General features: G+C 41.0%; 1 protein-coding gene across 1 annotated transcript in view; it reads right to left on the reverse strand.

Annotated features, from left to right (window-relative positions):
- Positions 1-16,323, reverse strand: part of mpp7b (MAGUK p55 scaffold protein 7b) — a 60,043-nt gene that overhangs the window by 28,908 nt on the left and 14,812 nt on the right. Inside the window, exons 7-12 of the mRNA XM_084411466.1 lie at positions 15,033-15,114; positions 14,288-14,373; positions 13,117-13,191; positions 12,808-13,004; positions 11,905-11,969; positions 4,801-4,839 (exon numbers count right to left, since the gene is read on the reverse strand). Coding sequence (XP_084267592.1) covers positions 4,801-4,839; positions 11,905-11,969; positions 12,808-13,004; positions 13,117-13,191; positions 14,288-14,373; positions 15,033-15,114 — 544 coding nt within the window. The remainder of the gene's footprint in view (positions 1-4,800; positions 4,840-11,904; positions 11,970-12,807; positions 13,005-13,116; positions 13,192-14,287; positions 14,374-15,032; positions 15,115-16,323) is intronic.

The following is a 16,323-nucleotide window of genomic DNA, read 5'->3' on the forward strand; positions in this document are numbered from 1 at the left end:
TGGACTCCCCCATTTCACAGGTTGGGCTATTCGGCGATGCAGTGGAGAACTTCGCCCAACAGTTCTCTGCTGCCCAGAAGCAGACGGAGGCCATCCGGCACATCCTGCCCCGGCAGCCCGCTGCTGCCTCCACCCGTCCACCTGGGGCAGATCCTCCGCCTGATCGTCGCAGAGGGCGTCCGTCTGCCGCCGCCTCTGCTCCCACTGAGCCACCGCAGCAGCCTCCACCCAGGCCTCAGTGTGGACCCGACCGCTTCCGTTCAAGCTGGAAACACAGAAATGCATTTCCCAATGGTCTGTCCCCGAGATTGGTCTGCAGCGTTCGACCTGAAGGATGCGTATTTCAGATATCTACCCTTCAGCAACACTGGCCATGCCGGTGTTCTTGCGTTTGAGGGGTCGAAGTCTCTGTACAAGTCCCTCCCTTCGAGTGCTACATAGCCAGTTGGGTCTTCAGGTCAACTGGGGAAGAGTAAACTCGTCCACGGACTGAGGATCTTTTACAGGTTGGAGGTGGACTCGGTCTACACGCCCCTCAAGAGGAACGTGTCCGGTCGGTGCTAAACAGAAGTGAGAAAGGGTCCCACTGAAACTTTTCAGAGGCTCCTGGGGCATATGGTAGACACGGCCGCAAATAGGTTGGCTTCCTCCATATGAAGACCGCTTCAGCACTGGCTTCGTGACCGAGTCCCGAGGTGGCCGGAGCCGAGCGGCACGCTCCGTGTGACAAAAGCCCGGCCTGCCACCAAACTCTCAGCCGTGTTCAGGCCTTTTGTTTCTCCAGGCCAGACGCCCCTAGAACAAGTACCTACCAACACCAGCTGAGGGGCTACGTATAACAGGCATGCAGTAACAGGGTTCTGGGCGAGCTTCCAACTGCATTGGCATCCATTGCCTCGAGTTGCTAGCAGTACACCTTGCTTGATGCCGCAGCTCAGCAAGCCTGCACTGCTCAGTACAGCGACCGTTGCGCTTCGCTTCCTTCGCATTACGCAACTCGCCCGCCACCTCCTCCTATGGAGTCAGAAGCTTCTGAGGTAACTTCATCCACTTTAAGTTACGGCCGGCTTAATCGTGCCGCCACGATGGCTGTGGAGAGTGGAGACTTCATCCCCTTCGGGGCCGCACAGTTACATCTGTTTGCCTGCCTGAACTTGTCCCATTGCCAGTTGTGCCCCGACCGAGCAGAAGACCCTCGGCACACGTTAAACAAGGCGTGAGGATATATATCATTATACATTTTTATAATGATAAAAATCCACCCACTTCTTTTTTTTATTTATTTTTTTATAAATCATAAGCAGTGTCTCAGAACAAGCCATTCACAGAATGTGGGCAAAGTAACGTCACTTTGTACAGGCCCCGCCCACGACTATTGACAGACTCTGCCGTATTAGCATAGAGCCCGCTCTGAGCAAGTTGTACACAGTCCACAATTGTATCAACGCCAGAGCAGCTGTAGCGACAATAATGTCTCGTAAGCAACTCAGGTGTTTTGTTTTTGGATGTAAGAGTGAACAAAGCAGTCTTCATTTACTCCCGAAATCAGAGTGGAATGAAAGGGAGAGCATGCACTTTAAAACAGTCCATCAGAGTTGTTTTACGGATACAAAGTTTACCAGTTTAAGCACTCCCCGAAAAGGCAAAAGGTCTGTATATATTTGTTTACTGTTAGCTGTAATGAGTGTTTTTGTGTAATTCGCTGTGCATGTAGATGATAATACAAGGAAGAGAAAGAGTTTATGAATAAGACTTTAATGTGAACTTGTACTGTGTTTTATTTAGCTCTTACGGTGATTTTTTGGAGTGAAAATCTCCATGCAGCATATATTTTATGGCTCTGGCATCATTGTTCGACTCCAGTTCGAACATATAAAGCTGAACACTGCTACTGACAGTTTCTGACATTTTCAGTGCGTGAGATTGACCTGTTTTGTTGTTGCCGGTGTGCCAGACCATGAGCTCTTGAACCTCTGCTCTGTTCTTGACAGGGGGCTGGGAGCAGCAGCTCACTTGCATTTGAAGGGTGTTTTTGCTCACCCCCCAAAAGTGGCAATTTTAACATAAAAATCTGATCTATGGGGTATTTTGAGCTAAAACTTCACATACTATTCTAGGTACATCAGATACTTATTTTACATCTTGTAAAAAGGGGCATAATAGGTTCCCTTTAAAGCGCTTGAACCCCAATAATTGCTGCTTGCAGCTATATTTTATTTATTTATTTATTTGAGCTTGTAATGTTAAATTAAAATGGAATAACTAGATTTTTGGTAAAATTACACATTCTGTCTCAGTGTTTTTTTTTTTTTTTTTATATACAGTGTAAAACTATATACATTAAGCTCCAATGTTACTTTGTTCCCAATTTCTTCTGTGTTCCGCAGAGGAAAGATAAATGAGTAAATGATGTTAGAATTATTTGGACTATCCCTTTAAGAAATAGTGAGAGGTACCCCAAAACACACTGGATACCCTCTACATGTCCAGACTGCTGCCCTCACGTTCCTAGAGAGAGGCACAGAGCCAGCCTGATGAGACATTAAATCATTGATAGTGATTTAACATGCGAGCAGTGATCCTACACAGACACAGGCACTATCCCATGCTGTGGAATCTGGACAGACAATCCGCTAATATGACGGGAAGCGCTTTGTTATGCGTCTTCAGAAACCATACGCTGCACTTAACCTCATCAAGCACTCAGTCCACATTATCTGCCACAAACGGTACATAAAATGTATGACATATTATATGCGGTTAGTTGCACCAGACTGCATGCTAAAACCATTATCTGTTTGATGGAGAATTTTGATTGCCATATTACCGAAGTCTACTAATGCACATGCGCTGTGGCTACCTGACACCAAAAACATCCAAAAGATCTGGAGAAGTAAGCAAGCTTTCTGGAGTTTCAAACATGCGTTAAAGTATTGGGTCTTTGTTGCATGTGGGACTGCATACTGATTAAATAATCTGGTTTGTAAATAGAGCCTGTTTTTAATGCGTCCCTGTTTTTCCACGTCTGGATCTTATTGGGATTTGCTGATACCTTTTCCAGGTTTCCCCAGTTTAATATCCCACCACACCTCTCCCTCATGACCCTTTTCGTATCCCACAATATCCTGGGCCTTGTATCTCTGCGTGGCTACTCTGAAGAGCACCTCTAAATTTTTGGCTTTGCAGAATAGATTTATATAAGAATGTTGACAATTGCTCAAAAAGCATCCAGTGCTACCAGAGCTCTCCATCTGTGGCAAAGGCATCCAAATTTCCATCACATACTTGCTTGCACTGCTGCTGTGATAAATCTGAAAATCTGGAGCTGGCAAAATAAGCCCAGTATGGCTTGGTCCCATTGTAATGTCTTAAGCATGTTTTCTTGAGGGACTGCAGCAGCCCTGACGCTAGTTTGGCCATTGTGTGTCATGGAGATTAGCTGTGGACATGTTGGCTTTTGAAGTGGAATCAAGGTTGCCAAAGAGCTGAAAATGAGGCGCGTCTCTGCTAGACTCATCCGGTAGCCTTGCCGCTAAATGAGCACAGTGCACGTTCCGCTCTCCAATGGCCTTTATCACTAATGGACCAGCACAAAGCACCCAGTCTGAAGCCATCAGAGCCTCTTCCATTAGCATGAATGCTCAAACCAGATCAGGCTAAATCTAAAACGAATGACCCTCACCTTGAATAAACATCATCCTCATAATGGTGTGGGAACGTAATGCAAAAGTACGAATGAAAAGAGGATAAGATGGATATCTCTAACAACTATCTTGTTCATTAGCACTCTGGCAAACAGGCCAAGTCATACACTGTAAATAAAATAAAATAAAATATGTGACTGTTTGCAGTTGAGTTAACAATACCATTATTTGGGCTCAAACAGCAAATGCATATTTGCATTTATGCATCTTTAAACAGACAAGTTTGATTCAAGATACATTTTACATGTTTCCTTGGAACTAAACCTATGCCAGTTCTACATTAATATGTTTAATGCAATGATTTTTTAAAACACTAAATCTGATACTGTATGATTTTTCATTCTTCTTTCTAGAGACTGGTTGGAAATTATAAAATGAACTGTCTAATTATAGGTTTGTGAAAGAAAAAAACTTCAGGTTTTATACAACAAACATTAAACATTAAGGGATGCAGAATTTGGTCATAAGAATAAGACATTAATATGTGCATTATAAGTACTAATAAACAGCCAATATCCTAGTAATATCGATGCAAATAAGCAAGTAGCTAAAAGTGAGAATTGGACCCTAAACTAAAGTGTTACAGGAAGAGGGTCCCTTGGAAGAGGGCCATCATAATTGGAAAGAGTTCTAACTTTTAATTGACACAAATAATTTTGCAACATTCCTCATACATGCTATATTGAAAAAAAGTTGTTAAACTAATTTGATTATTTTAAACCAAATATTCTTATGTGATGAAATGATGAACTGGATGATGACATCACTGTTTTCACCAGAGATGACCTGAACTCGTTTCAGAAATTTATGAATTTTACATAGTTACTGAACCGAACTGAATAAACACTGAAAAGACTTCAACTGAATAATGATTGTTCACTGTTTTCTTTTTAGAGCTGCTGTACAGTAGAATTGAAGTCTGTTTTTTTCCTGATGATCCCTGTAAAGCTGCTTTGAAACCATCTATTTTGTATAAAGCACTATATAAAGAAACTAAAGGTGACTTGACGTGTCATACTGTGTCAACATTTCTGAGCATTGATGTTCTAAACAGTGTATGGAGCTACAGTTACCATTCAGAAAAATAAATCCTCACCTATATGTATGCCACTTAACGCTCCATAGTCCACATCCTCTGGTCATAGAGTGAAAGCAGGGTGTAGAGAGAAAGGACAAAAGTGCACTCTAATCAAATAATGATAAATGTGAAATGAAGTCAGGGCAACCCTTAATCAAGAAGTGGTGAAAGAAAGGGGTAATTTGCAATGTTACTGTTTTTTACACATGATGTAAACAAAGACAAAAATACCAGCAAATTAGAGCTGGGTTACGGTTTTGTGATTATGTGCTGAAAAGGATGAAAAATTACCTTCCATGTTGTCTGTTCAGTGTGAGTGAGAGGACAAGAGAGAGAGAGAGAGAGAGAGAGAGAGAGAGAGACAGAGAGAGTTGATCAGAAGTTGCACTCACAACTAAGAAATAGTTTTTAGAAAAACATTGATTTTGACAATCTGTAGAAGTTTCTGATGTTGAGGAAATACATTTTCATTCTGAGATTACACAGACATAGCTATGTGTCAAAGAAAGAAGCTGCACTTAAATATATCAAAAGGCTTAGCACTTCATTAATCAATCTTACTGTATAATCAGTGAGCGTATGATGTCAAATTTTACTGCCAAAATTTGTACCATCATGGTCGCAGAGTTACACAGCACCCTCACAGTTCCAGGAGAGAGAGCAAATGGGGTCCAATAAGCTTTAGCAGGTTTTAAAAAAAAATATTTAGGTAGTTAGTTTTATATTACATTATATTATAAGATATTTCACATCTGCCCCTAAAAATAAAATCTAATGTAATATAATAACAATTTACCTATTGCTTTGTTTCACATTGCAGCTTTTAGGGTTAATCAAACTTCATACTACATGAGATTATAGGAACATCACAGAGGGCATTCCTTTAAAAACTCTAAACACCTCTCCTCATCTCTACTCTTTCATTTGGTGGCTTTAGAATGTAAACGAGATGACAAGGGTTTTTTGATGGATGTACCATAAATTGAAAAAAGAAAGGAAAATGAAATTATTTTGGAAGAGAACCTGCAAATGTCCATCATGCTGTGGCCAGAGTGGATTTTCGGAATAGTAAATGCAATTTTTTTGTGCCCAAGCTCAACTTGTCCTAACCATGTCCTCACCTGCGGTTCATTGGGGAATGATGTGTTTCGTGCTTTTACAGAGCCAGTAAAAATGCTGGTGCTGTCTTGAGTTTAACGTGGCATTTTGGTAACCTTCTGCTCCGACCCAAGCTCTGTGTTTGAGTGTGTTATAGGGGAGGCCGTAAAGTGACCTCGTCGATCATCGCCGTGTGAGGACTCGGAGTCGCAGAGCAGCTGTCACTCTCCTCGCATCCAACCCACAGATGGAGCTTTTTATTGGGAAGGCTGTTGCTTTGAACAGACCTACAATGGCTTTTCAAGATGAAATCAAACTGTTCCAGATCCATCTATTGGCTTCTCCCTTTTCCACCCCGCTTTAATTCCCTCAACAATTTATACTGCAGCTAAATGAAGACTTTGCACAATGACAACTACATGTTTTGGTGGACAGCATCACTGTGACTCTCACTGAACAGCATATTATTGAGTTTTGATCTAGCTCCGATGTAATGTTCAGGTATTACTCATTATTATTCACTCATCCGTCCGACTCATCAAAAATGCAAAATTAGCATAAAATAAATAAATAATTGCATCAAAAAATACAAAAAAATGCATTGCTTCGCTTCAGAAGGCCTTTAGCCATATGGATTACTTTTGATGGATGGATGAGCTTTTTTGGGCTTCAAAATCTCAGGCTCTACTCACTCCCATTATAAAGCTTGGAAGAGCCAGGATATTTTTTTATATAACTCCAATTGGTTTTGGCTGAAAGAAGAAAGTAATATACACCTTGGATGGCTTGAGGGTGAGTAAATTATGAGATAATTTTCATTCATAATTCATAATTAATAATAATTATTATAAAAAAAAAAAAAAGATAATTCATTTTTGGGTGAACTAGCCCTTTAATAAAACATCCTGTTAACACATGCAGGAGGTCACCAATGACCCCTTTCTATGTTTAGTGTAATTTACAGTAATACATTTAACCAATGTATACTAATTAAATCTTGACAAAATACACATCAAATATTATTCCAAAAATAGTAGTAGTATTACTACATAAATATAATGTATTTATTAATATTTTTGTCAAATGATATTTATTACATTACTGTAAAGTAATATTCAATACTATTACAATAAAACTGAAAGAGCAGCTTTGAGATTCTGTGTGTAGTTAGTAGACAATAGTTTTTTACTCAGGTTTTTATTCCAAATCTGGAGAAGTGTCATGTCTTCCTGTCTTCTAACACATCTTTACTTAGTCCATCCTGATGTCTTAAGCAATACAAGATGGACTAAGATTGTTCTGAACAGGGTGTCTGCAATCTATCCGTAGCTCAGTATGAATGTGTTCGCACGTAGTAAAACATTTTTTAATATGTCCGGCACAACCACTGTGATTTACAGCAGTTCCTCAGACTTTATCAGGTCATTTATTCAGCTCATGTCTCCAGAGAGCAGCTCCAGGAAGATGCCTGGCACCCTTAGACACGCTCTACTCTCTGACTGACACTAACAGTCTTTGTAGTGATCTTAAGTGTGACATCACTCCATTTCCACAATCATTTCCACATCACTCACTAGTCTAACACAATGTAAAGGATGTTGAGTCTGTCCTTTGTTTATATATTTCGTCCAGCAAGAGCTCAAAAATAAACAACACATGCTAGGCTTATAGGCTATTTGTTGTGTTTGATGACTTATTTAACATACTGTATAGTTTCCACTTTATTTCAACAGTTCACTTTAGACATTCTACTATACGTAACTTTGCAACTACACGTCAACTAACTCTCATAAATTTGGAACTACATGTCAGCTAATTGTTAGGGTTCGGATTAGTAGAAAGTTGACTGTGGGAAGCAAGGCGAGGCCGAGAGCCATGAGAGAATGGCACGATGGTGATTGATAATGAGCGTGCCGCACCGGCCTCGTATCTCACGGAGGACGTACGGAAGCATATAAGGAGGAGCGATAACAGTGAAGGACGAGAAAGGACCAGGCCTGGACTTTACATTATGTTTAGTTTATGTGTGTGCGGCAGTATGCGAGGAGCTGCCAATTTTACTTTCGTTTTGTGTTTGTTTATTTGATATTAAGCAGCAATTTAGATTGTGTGTTCATCCCTGCTCACACTACATCACAGGTGGGGATACACACAATCTTTATGTTGTTTGTATGGAAGCGGAGCGGAGCATGCACAGTCAGCGCTGAAGGGTGCTGTCTGTGTACATTGTAAACAGCTTCTACTACGGACCGAGGCACTGGGTGAGGCACCGGTGCTGCAAATATCCAGCTCTGAGGAGTTGGATGTTGAAAGCATCAAGGCAGGAGAGCTTAAGGGCTCGCCACCTCATTCTCCAGCCTATGAGGAGCTGGTGGAGGTTGTGACTCGTGCTGTTGCCAGACTGAACATTGACTGGCCAGCTGAGAAGCAGGACGTTCATCCCAAAAGTAAACGAAACGAACGCTTCCTGCCCTGACGAGCATAGCCTTTTTTTCGTCGGGGCCTTCCATTTTTTCCCGATCTCCACACTGAGGTGTCCAGATTGTCTAAGAAACCGGTCTCCTATCGAGTTCACAGTGCAAAAACAATAGTTGGCCGCAAAGAGCACGGATATGGGGCGATGCCTAAGGTGGAAGAGATGCTAGCCAGCTATCTCTCCCCAGACTGCATCATCCCTAAAGGTTTTGACACTTCCCACCAAGCAAGTCGTAACTGCTTCAGCTTGGGTGGGCAAAGCATATTGAGCGTCTGGTCAGGCTTCAGCTTGCTTACACACCATGAGCTTGCTGCAAGCCTACCAGGAAGATTTGTTAGTAGACCTGGATGAGGGCGAGGGAATTGGGCCTGACACAGTCACAGAGTTGTGTTGGGCCACAGATCTTTCTTTCCGGGCCACCAAGGAGACGGCTAGGTCCATTGGTCGTGCTATGGCAGCTCTGGAGAGGCATTTATGGTTGAATCTCAGTGCCATCAAAGAGAAAGATAAGAGCCTCCTTATGGTTGCCCCGCTATCACCTCTGTCAACACAGTCGAAGAGAATTTCCAGGAGGACAGCAAACAGGCGGCGGCACTCCAGAGGCTCTCCCCCCGCCACTCTCAGGTCTCTGGGACTGCTGAGTAGGAGCAGCCCCAAACATCGAAAGCAAGCTCCTCACACCATGCCACACAAAAACAGAGCGCTGCTACCTGAAGGGGCCATAGAATGTGTTGGCACATTAAAATGTTGGGGTTAAGGTTAAACGCCAAGAAGAGTGTGCTTTCTCCAGCACAGAGGACCACTTTTCTAGGCGTGGTGTGGGATTTGGTTACGATGCAATCACGGCTTTCCCCTGCACGCATTGAATCAGTCGGGTCAACTGTAAACCGAGTAAAGCTAGGCCAGTCACTCACTGTGAAACAGTTTCAGAGACTGTTGGGTTTGATGGCAGCAGCGTTCAAAGTGATACTTTTTGGCCTGTTGTACATGACACCCCTACAGTGGTGGCTAACGACTAGGGGGTTTTCCCCAAGGGGCAATCCTTTTCGCATGATCAAGGTCACCGGGCGATCCTTACGTGCCTTGGTTATGTGGAAGAAACCCTAGGCCAAAGTCCCGTGTTGGGAGCTCCTTGTTGCAAGATGCTAACTACGGATGCTTCCCTCACGTGTTGGGGAGTGATTCTAGAGGGTCGCTCAACTCAAGGTCTCTGGAGGGGGCACCATCTCTCCTGGCATATCAATCGCCTGGAAATAAAGGCTGTCTTTCTTGCTCTCAAGAATTTTTCTCCAAGATCTCAAGGGTTCAGTCAGACAACACATTGGTGAACACCAACATAAATCACCAGTGTGGTTTGCGCCCACATCCACTCCGCAAACTGGCGCACCAAATCCTCCTGTGTTCGTAGGGAAAGCTGATTTCACTCAGCTTACATCCCTGGGTGCCATAACCAGGGAGCAGACATCATGTTGAGAGAGGGGCTGAGGCCAGGCGAATGGATGGTGCTCAGCCAGGCACTAATGGATCTGTTTACGTCTCGGAGATGTCTTACTGTCCATTCTGGTTATCCCTCACACATCTAGCTTCTCTGGGACTGGATGCTATGGTTCAGGCTTGGCTGAGGCTACGTCTCTGAACACTTCCGGGAGTTCTGGAGAGAGTTCGCCGGTACAAGGTCCGTCTCACCTTGATCGTCCCGCGGTGACCGGGCAGAGTGTGGTTCTTGGATCTTGTGTCTCTCTTCGATGGCTCTCTTTGGGAGATTCCGATCAGGAGGGACCTTCTGTCCCAGGCAGGGGGCTCAATACTTCACCCCCGCCCGGAACTGTGGAAGCTGAGGGGGCCCAGCTCATAGATTCTGGTCACTCAACTGAGGTTGTTGAGACCATCCTTCACTCTAGAGCTTCCTCCACGAGGAAATTGTATGCCCTGAAGTGGAGAGTTTTCACTTCTTGGTGCAGTGTTTGTCAGCTGGGCCCAGTGAACTGCCCTGTTGGTACAGTGCTGGAATTCCTGCAGGAGCGATTTGCTGCGGGGTTATCCCCGTCCACTTTAAAGGTCTATGTGGCGGCCATAGCTATTTACCACATTCCTTTGGGTGGAATGTCTTTAGGGAGAGACACTTTGGTAACACGTTTCCACCGTGGCACATTGAGGCTGAGTCTTGCAGTATGCACCAGGGTACCGGCTTGGGATCTGGCCTTGGCCTGTCCCTGGCTCCCTTTGAGCCTACTGAAGAGGTTCAATTCAAGTTTCTGACTTCTGAGAAGTTGTTCCTCTTAGCTATCACTTCTCTTAAAAGGATAGGAGATTTGCAAGCTCTGTAATTTGCCCAAATTAAATTGTCAAATTAAATGTTTTAATTGTGTCATGTGTTGTCAGGTCTGCCCCTCCTTCCTACACCTAAAGTAGGAACTGAATTGCTTTTCCAACTTGAGAACTACATACAGTCACAAAGAATTGTTCTTTACACAGTCTGAACCAGTGTCATAGACCATAATAATGTCAGCATCACTTGGCCAATGAGTATAGTGTGGCCTTCTCCTAATGCATCCTATAAACGTTGTTGTATGTCTTGCACACACCCAATCTATTTTTCTTATAGATAAATTTGGTGAAAGGCAGCTCTTCACATGCAATTATATGGGCGATCTTGAATTTCATTTTTAGCTCCTTCCATTTTTTTCTCATGTAGAGAACAGGTTTAATAAGAATATCAGAATTATGTGATATAGTGGATATATTTAGCAAAATGCACCTTTCTATAGTTATTTTTCTAGCTGACTAACAAATTTATTAGTATTGAATGGCTTTTCTGAAGTACATTTGACTTAAGCTGTTTTATACAAGCTCTTTCCAAGGTCGAAATGCTGATTGAGCGATCTTTCAGGCCACATTAAAGAGCACCAAAACAACATTTATTGCATGTATTTTGTGATAAAATTGACAGAATTTGAAAGCTGAAAGTTTGTTAATTGTTTACTAAAATTAACAAACACATTAAAAGTGACATATTAAAGGTGTCAGTTACTGCGGTTATGGATGGCTGGAGTTTAGCTACTTTGTGTGCACGACCTTCCTGCACTTTTGGATGTTCATTCATTGACACTTCTCCATAGTTTTCTATCTCAGTAACTCAGTGAGTTTTTTTTTTTTTTCACTGCAAAATCACATGTAAAATTATATTGTCGCCAGTGGCGATCTCAGCAAAAATATCACTCGCAAATTAATATTCAGCCTATTACAAACGCATGTCAAGCTAATAAAACATTTAATGGTTTTCCCAATGCACTACGCTCTAGCAGTTTTCCTCTTAATGAGACATCTGACATGATTTCTCAGTGAAGGCTCAGAAAAACTGCACAATGAGGGTGCAAATTAAAGGTACACCCTACTGCCTTGCCGGGCTAAAGTCTGCAAATGCACCATTTTGGACAGGGCTGGAGAGAGTGGATATTTTTAGCATTTGAATTTTTCAAATAATGTCTTATCTGCATGTTGTTTTAATACAGCTCTGTCTAGTAAATGTCAGGGATTTCTGAGCTTACCGCCGAATGCCTTCGACACTCTGGGTGGGTGAAACAGAACTTCAGGCCTCTGTAAAGTAACTCTCCTGTAGGAAAAACATTGAAACTATGCTGAAAACACAGTTAGCTCCAGTTAATTTCCTTCAGCATTCATTTTTGCAACCATGTAAAAGTCTTAACGGTCACTTTTGATCAATTTAATCCTTGCTGAATAAAGTATTGATTAAAGAACCCAAACCCAAAAGTTGACCCCAAACTTTTCAATGGTAGTGAATATTATACTACAAAAACAAAAACAAGATATGGATATAGAATTTGTGATCTGCAAGTCTAAAAGTAATAAATACAGACTATTTCACAGACAAAACTCTCTTTTACGGTTCTGCTCATTGAAATCAAGTTTAAGTGTCTCAAACCATTCAATTTAACTTATCTGGCAAACTATTCAAATGCACATAAATCAACTAGCTTTTAAATATGATTTTGGGACGTATTAGACGGTCAGTGAACGGACTGTGGTAAACGTGTCATCTAAGGCTGAGACTAGATCAAGTTATTGCCTATAGTAAACCTTTCAATGATGTCACTGTCATGTCATCAGTTGAAAGACACACAAATAATAAAATCTCAGCAGGCTGATAGATTCCCATTGTCTTTCCAGGGACCCCAGTGTCCAGACAAAAGACATTTTATTTAAATGTTGATGAGATTGATTGTTTTTCTTACAAGATTTAAAGTTTGACTAAGGGAGTGTCAGACTGAGTTGCCATTGACTGTGTCTAATTCAACATTGGGAACATGATGACAGGATCCGAGTCTGACTGACAACATCGGTGTATGACTCTGACAACAAAAGGATTTAGTTTCTTCAGTCTAGACTTGGAGTGAAACTTTGCAACAGTCTGATTATGAAAGTTTTCTTACCTTTCCTGAAGCTGTCTTGAGGGAATCAATCCAGCCCTGAGGTTGGCGTCACCGTGCCGTCTGGCCTGCCACCAGGTGTCATCTTCTTGGCTTACAATCTGCAACACATCTCTTCTCCAGAATTCCAACCCGGCGTCTTTGCATGGAATAGCGGGATCTGCTTGGGGATCATAGTCAAAAAGTGCCCTCACAAAGATCTGCAACAATCCACAAACACATGTTGATGTCACCAATTATGGCTTAAATTATCTGGAGTGTAAAATGCAATGCAGAAAACGACTCTGTACGCTTTGATTTTCATCAAGGGACCTTGGTTTCTATGGTCTCCGGCTCTTCTTTGGTGCCTGGGATGACTGTGAAGGTCACTGCTCCTTCTGAATGGGCCTAGAGGATGTGATAAGGACATACAGGCTCAAGAAAAGCTTACAAGGTTCAGATTGAATAACACTTACTCTACTGGTCAAAAGTTTGGAATAATTACGATTTTTTTAATGTTTTTGAAAGAAGTCAAGTAAAGTCACCTTTATTTATACAGTGCTTTTTATAATACAAATTGTTGCAAAGCAGCTTTACAGTGATAACAGGAAAATATTCCTCTTATGTTCATCAAGACTGCCTTTATTTGACCAAAAATACAGTAAAAAAATATTAATATTGTGTACATAAAATGTATAAATTGTAAATAATATTGTTACAATTTTAAAAAACAATATATTTTAAAATGTAGTTTATTCCTGTGATGGCAAAGCTGAATTTTCAGCATCATTACATAGTCTTTAGTGTTACATGATCCTTCAGGAATCATATTTATATGCTCATATAGCAATTATTATTGGTGCTTGATTATTAATAATAGTTATTATTGTTATCAATTTTTTGTTGCTTAATATTTTTGTGGAAGGCGTGATGCCTTTTTTTCAGGATTCTTTGACGAGAGTTAAAGAAACAAATAATTTATTTGAAACAAAAACCTTTTGAAACATTATGGATGACTTTACTGTCCCTTTTGATTCAAAATATTATTATTAATAATATTATTTATTTTACCTACCAATCAAAAGTGTGGGGTATAACAGTTTACACTAAATATTAAGCAGCAAAACATTCATACAAAACATTAATGATTAGCATATTAGAATGATTTCTGAAAAAATTCTAATTATTACAAACTTTTGACTAGTAGTGTATAAACAAAGATAGAATGCAAATTGTTAGGCTCCAGAAAACCCTCAAACACAAATGCACACTACATCAAATTAAAGCACAGACACACCAAATGCCCAAACACATTCAAGCATGCAGCTTAGACTAACATCAGTTTCTATTCTGGATATTGCTGGTCTAGCCAGCTCAGCCGTGTTGAAAAAGAGAGGTTTGCTGGTTAAGCTAATTAAGAAGCCTGATTGGGACAGCAGCACACTAGCATCCCATGCGGGGAACCAGCATCCAAATACGCTGGCGACTGACCAGCAATGCATACTAGTATGGGAATGATCTCCTCTGGGTTCTTGTCCTCTACTGGAACTCCATTGACTTCCTTGAGTTTGTCACCTTCACGAATTAGACCTGTGGCATCCACCAATGAAGCAATGAGAAGAAAGAATCGGCAGAAAGAATTACGTTGAACATTGTGAGGTGAATTAAGTTATTTCAGTACAAAGCTCCATGTGTCTTATTCACTAACCACTCACAATCCAACTTCAGGAACTATAAGCATAACTATAACTATAACATGTTTGGGGCGTGTATTACACTGTTGTCTTATGTGCACCATTTCTTTTGCCAGTAGCATTCAGAATTCTCTCAAATAAGCAAGACTTTTGAGTGTGCTTTTAGCCTGTAATTAGTTTAGTTTTAGGGTTATGTTGTTGTTGTCGTTTTACATGATGTATATTTTAAGTTTACAATGTTACATGTTCAAAATATATAAGTTACATGGTTTGAAACTACTCGCTTTTGTCTTAGTTTTGGTTTATGATAATAAACTTGCAGATTTGAATGTGAGCTTGCAGTCTTTTGAAAGAAAGGAGTGGGGTTTAAGCTGACTAAATGATTGGAGAAGTCCAGCATACATCACTAGAAAAAAAATCTGTCATTTTTGTCAGGGAAATTTCCATTTCAGGTCGACATAAAGGGTTATTTTATGGCATCAATCTATACACAAATTTAGTTTCTAATTATAAGAGTGTTGATCAAGAACACAATGGTGAAAGAGGTTATAATACCACTCCGATCAGCAGCTCCTCCTCTCAGGACCCGGGCTACAACTATAGCACCAGAGGACTCGTCTCTCTTTATGGTGGCTCCCTGGAACATAGAAATGTTTGTTGAGGGTCTGTAGGCTGTCATTCAGAAATACAAGTCGAAGGTTTTAAAATTCATTCAAAGCAAATCGACTGTAAAGCACAAGTTCATATATCTGGAGGGACCAATTTCTAGCAAACAATCCCAGTTTGCCTTGTAAATCAATATGTGACTGTCAGGATAAGTCCAAGAAGAAATCTGGACAGAAATTTCTTTAGAAAGGGCAATACAGGTGTGAATATCACAATAGGAATCTTAAACACATTATGCAGTGGGAGCTGAGTGTTAAATGTTCCATGAAACCATGACGAATAAGTCAAACTTAATGAGGAAAACTCTATTCATGAGAGCTCAAATTAAGACAAAAAAAAAACTTTTGTTTAAATCACACAGCTTGCTGACATATGTCAAACATCAGATTAGTTGTATTTCCTTCATTTGTCTGAAGGGGGGGAATCACCAATCTTTCAGGTTCATTAGATCTAAACACACATCAGATTTGACCTTTCTAAATTATACACAACTGTGTTTTGCTTCAAGTCCATTTCCATTTCATTAGCACCATCTCACATTGCTTAGAGAGAAAACTCGTTTCTGTTTTCACATGCCTCATCTCCCAGCACAATCAATACACCAACCATGGCCACCACACCACATGCACTAATACTGTATAGGTTAAACTCTCCAAAATATATTAACAACTTGCAGAGGTCCTGAAATAAACTAGTCCAAACTATGGTTAAAAGAGCATTTTAGTCCTCAAAGGGCCTCTGACATGACCCGTTTCAGGAGACCAGGCTTTAACAAGCCTGTTTAGAAGCAGACAATGATGGCAGTCAAGCCACATGGGACACTGATACAGGAGTTAGGAGGCCCCGCATAGTTCCTTGACCACAGAAGCCAAAATGGCCTGTAATCCTTAATCACAGGGCTCAGGTCCCCTATTAGAAGCACAAAAAGATCTCTGGATTGTGGAGAACTTTCTAGTTCCTTCACATAAATAGAACACGGAAAAGCCACGACCCAGTGTTTATAGCTCACTACTAATGGTGCAGAGAAAACAGATGGGTTCTGCTCCAACACAAAACGATCATATTTAAGGTTAATGGTTTAATCACTGATCACTAACGCCATCTGCCTGGTCTGAAAACCGCAGACTTGGCAACACTGATTAGATCACTATATATATGCAAAGAAATTGAGAAACAAACC

The sequence above is a fragment of the Rutilus rutilus genome (genome assembly GCF_951802725.1).
Source record: "Rutilus rutilus genome assembly, chromosome: 6".
In the NCBI taxonomy this organism is placed as follows: Eukaryota; Metazoa; Chordata; class Actinopteri; order Cypriniformes; family Leuciscidae; genus Rutilus; species Rutilus rutilus.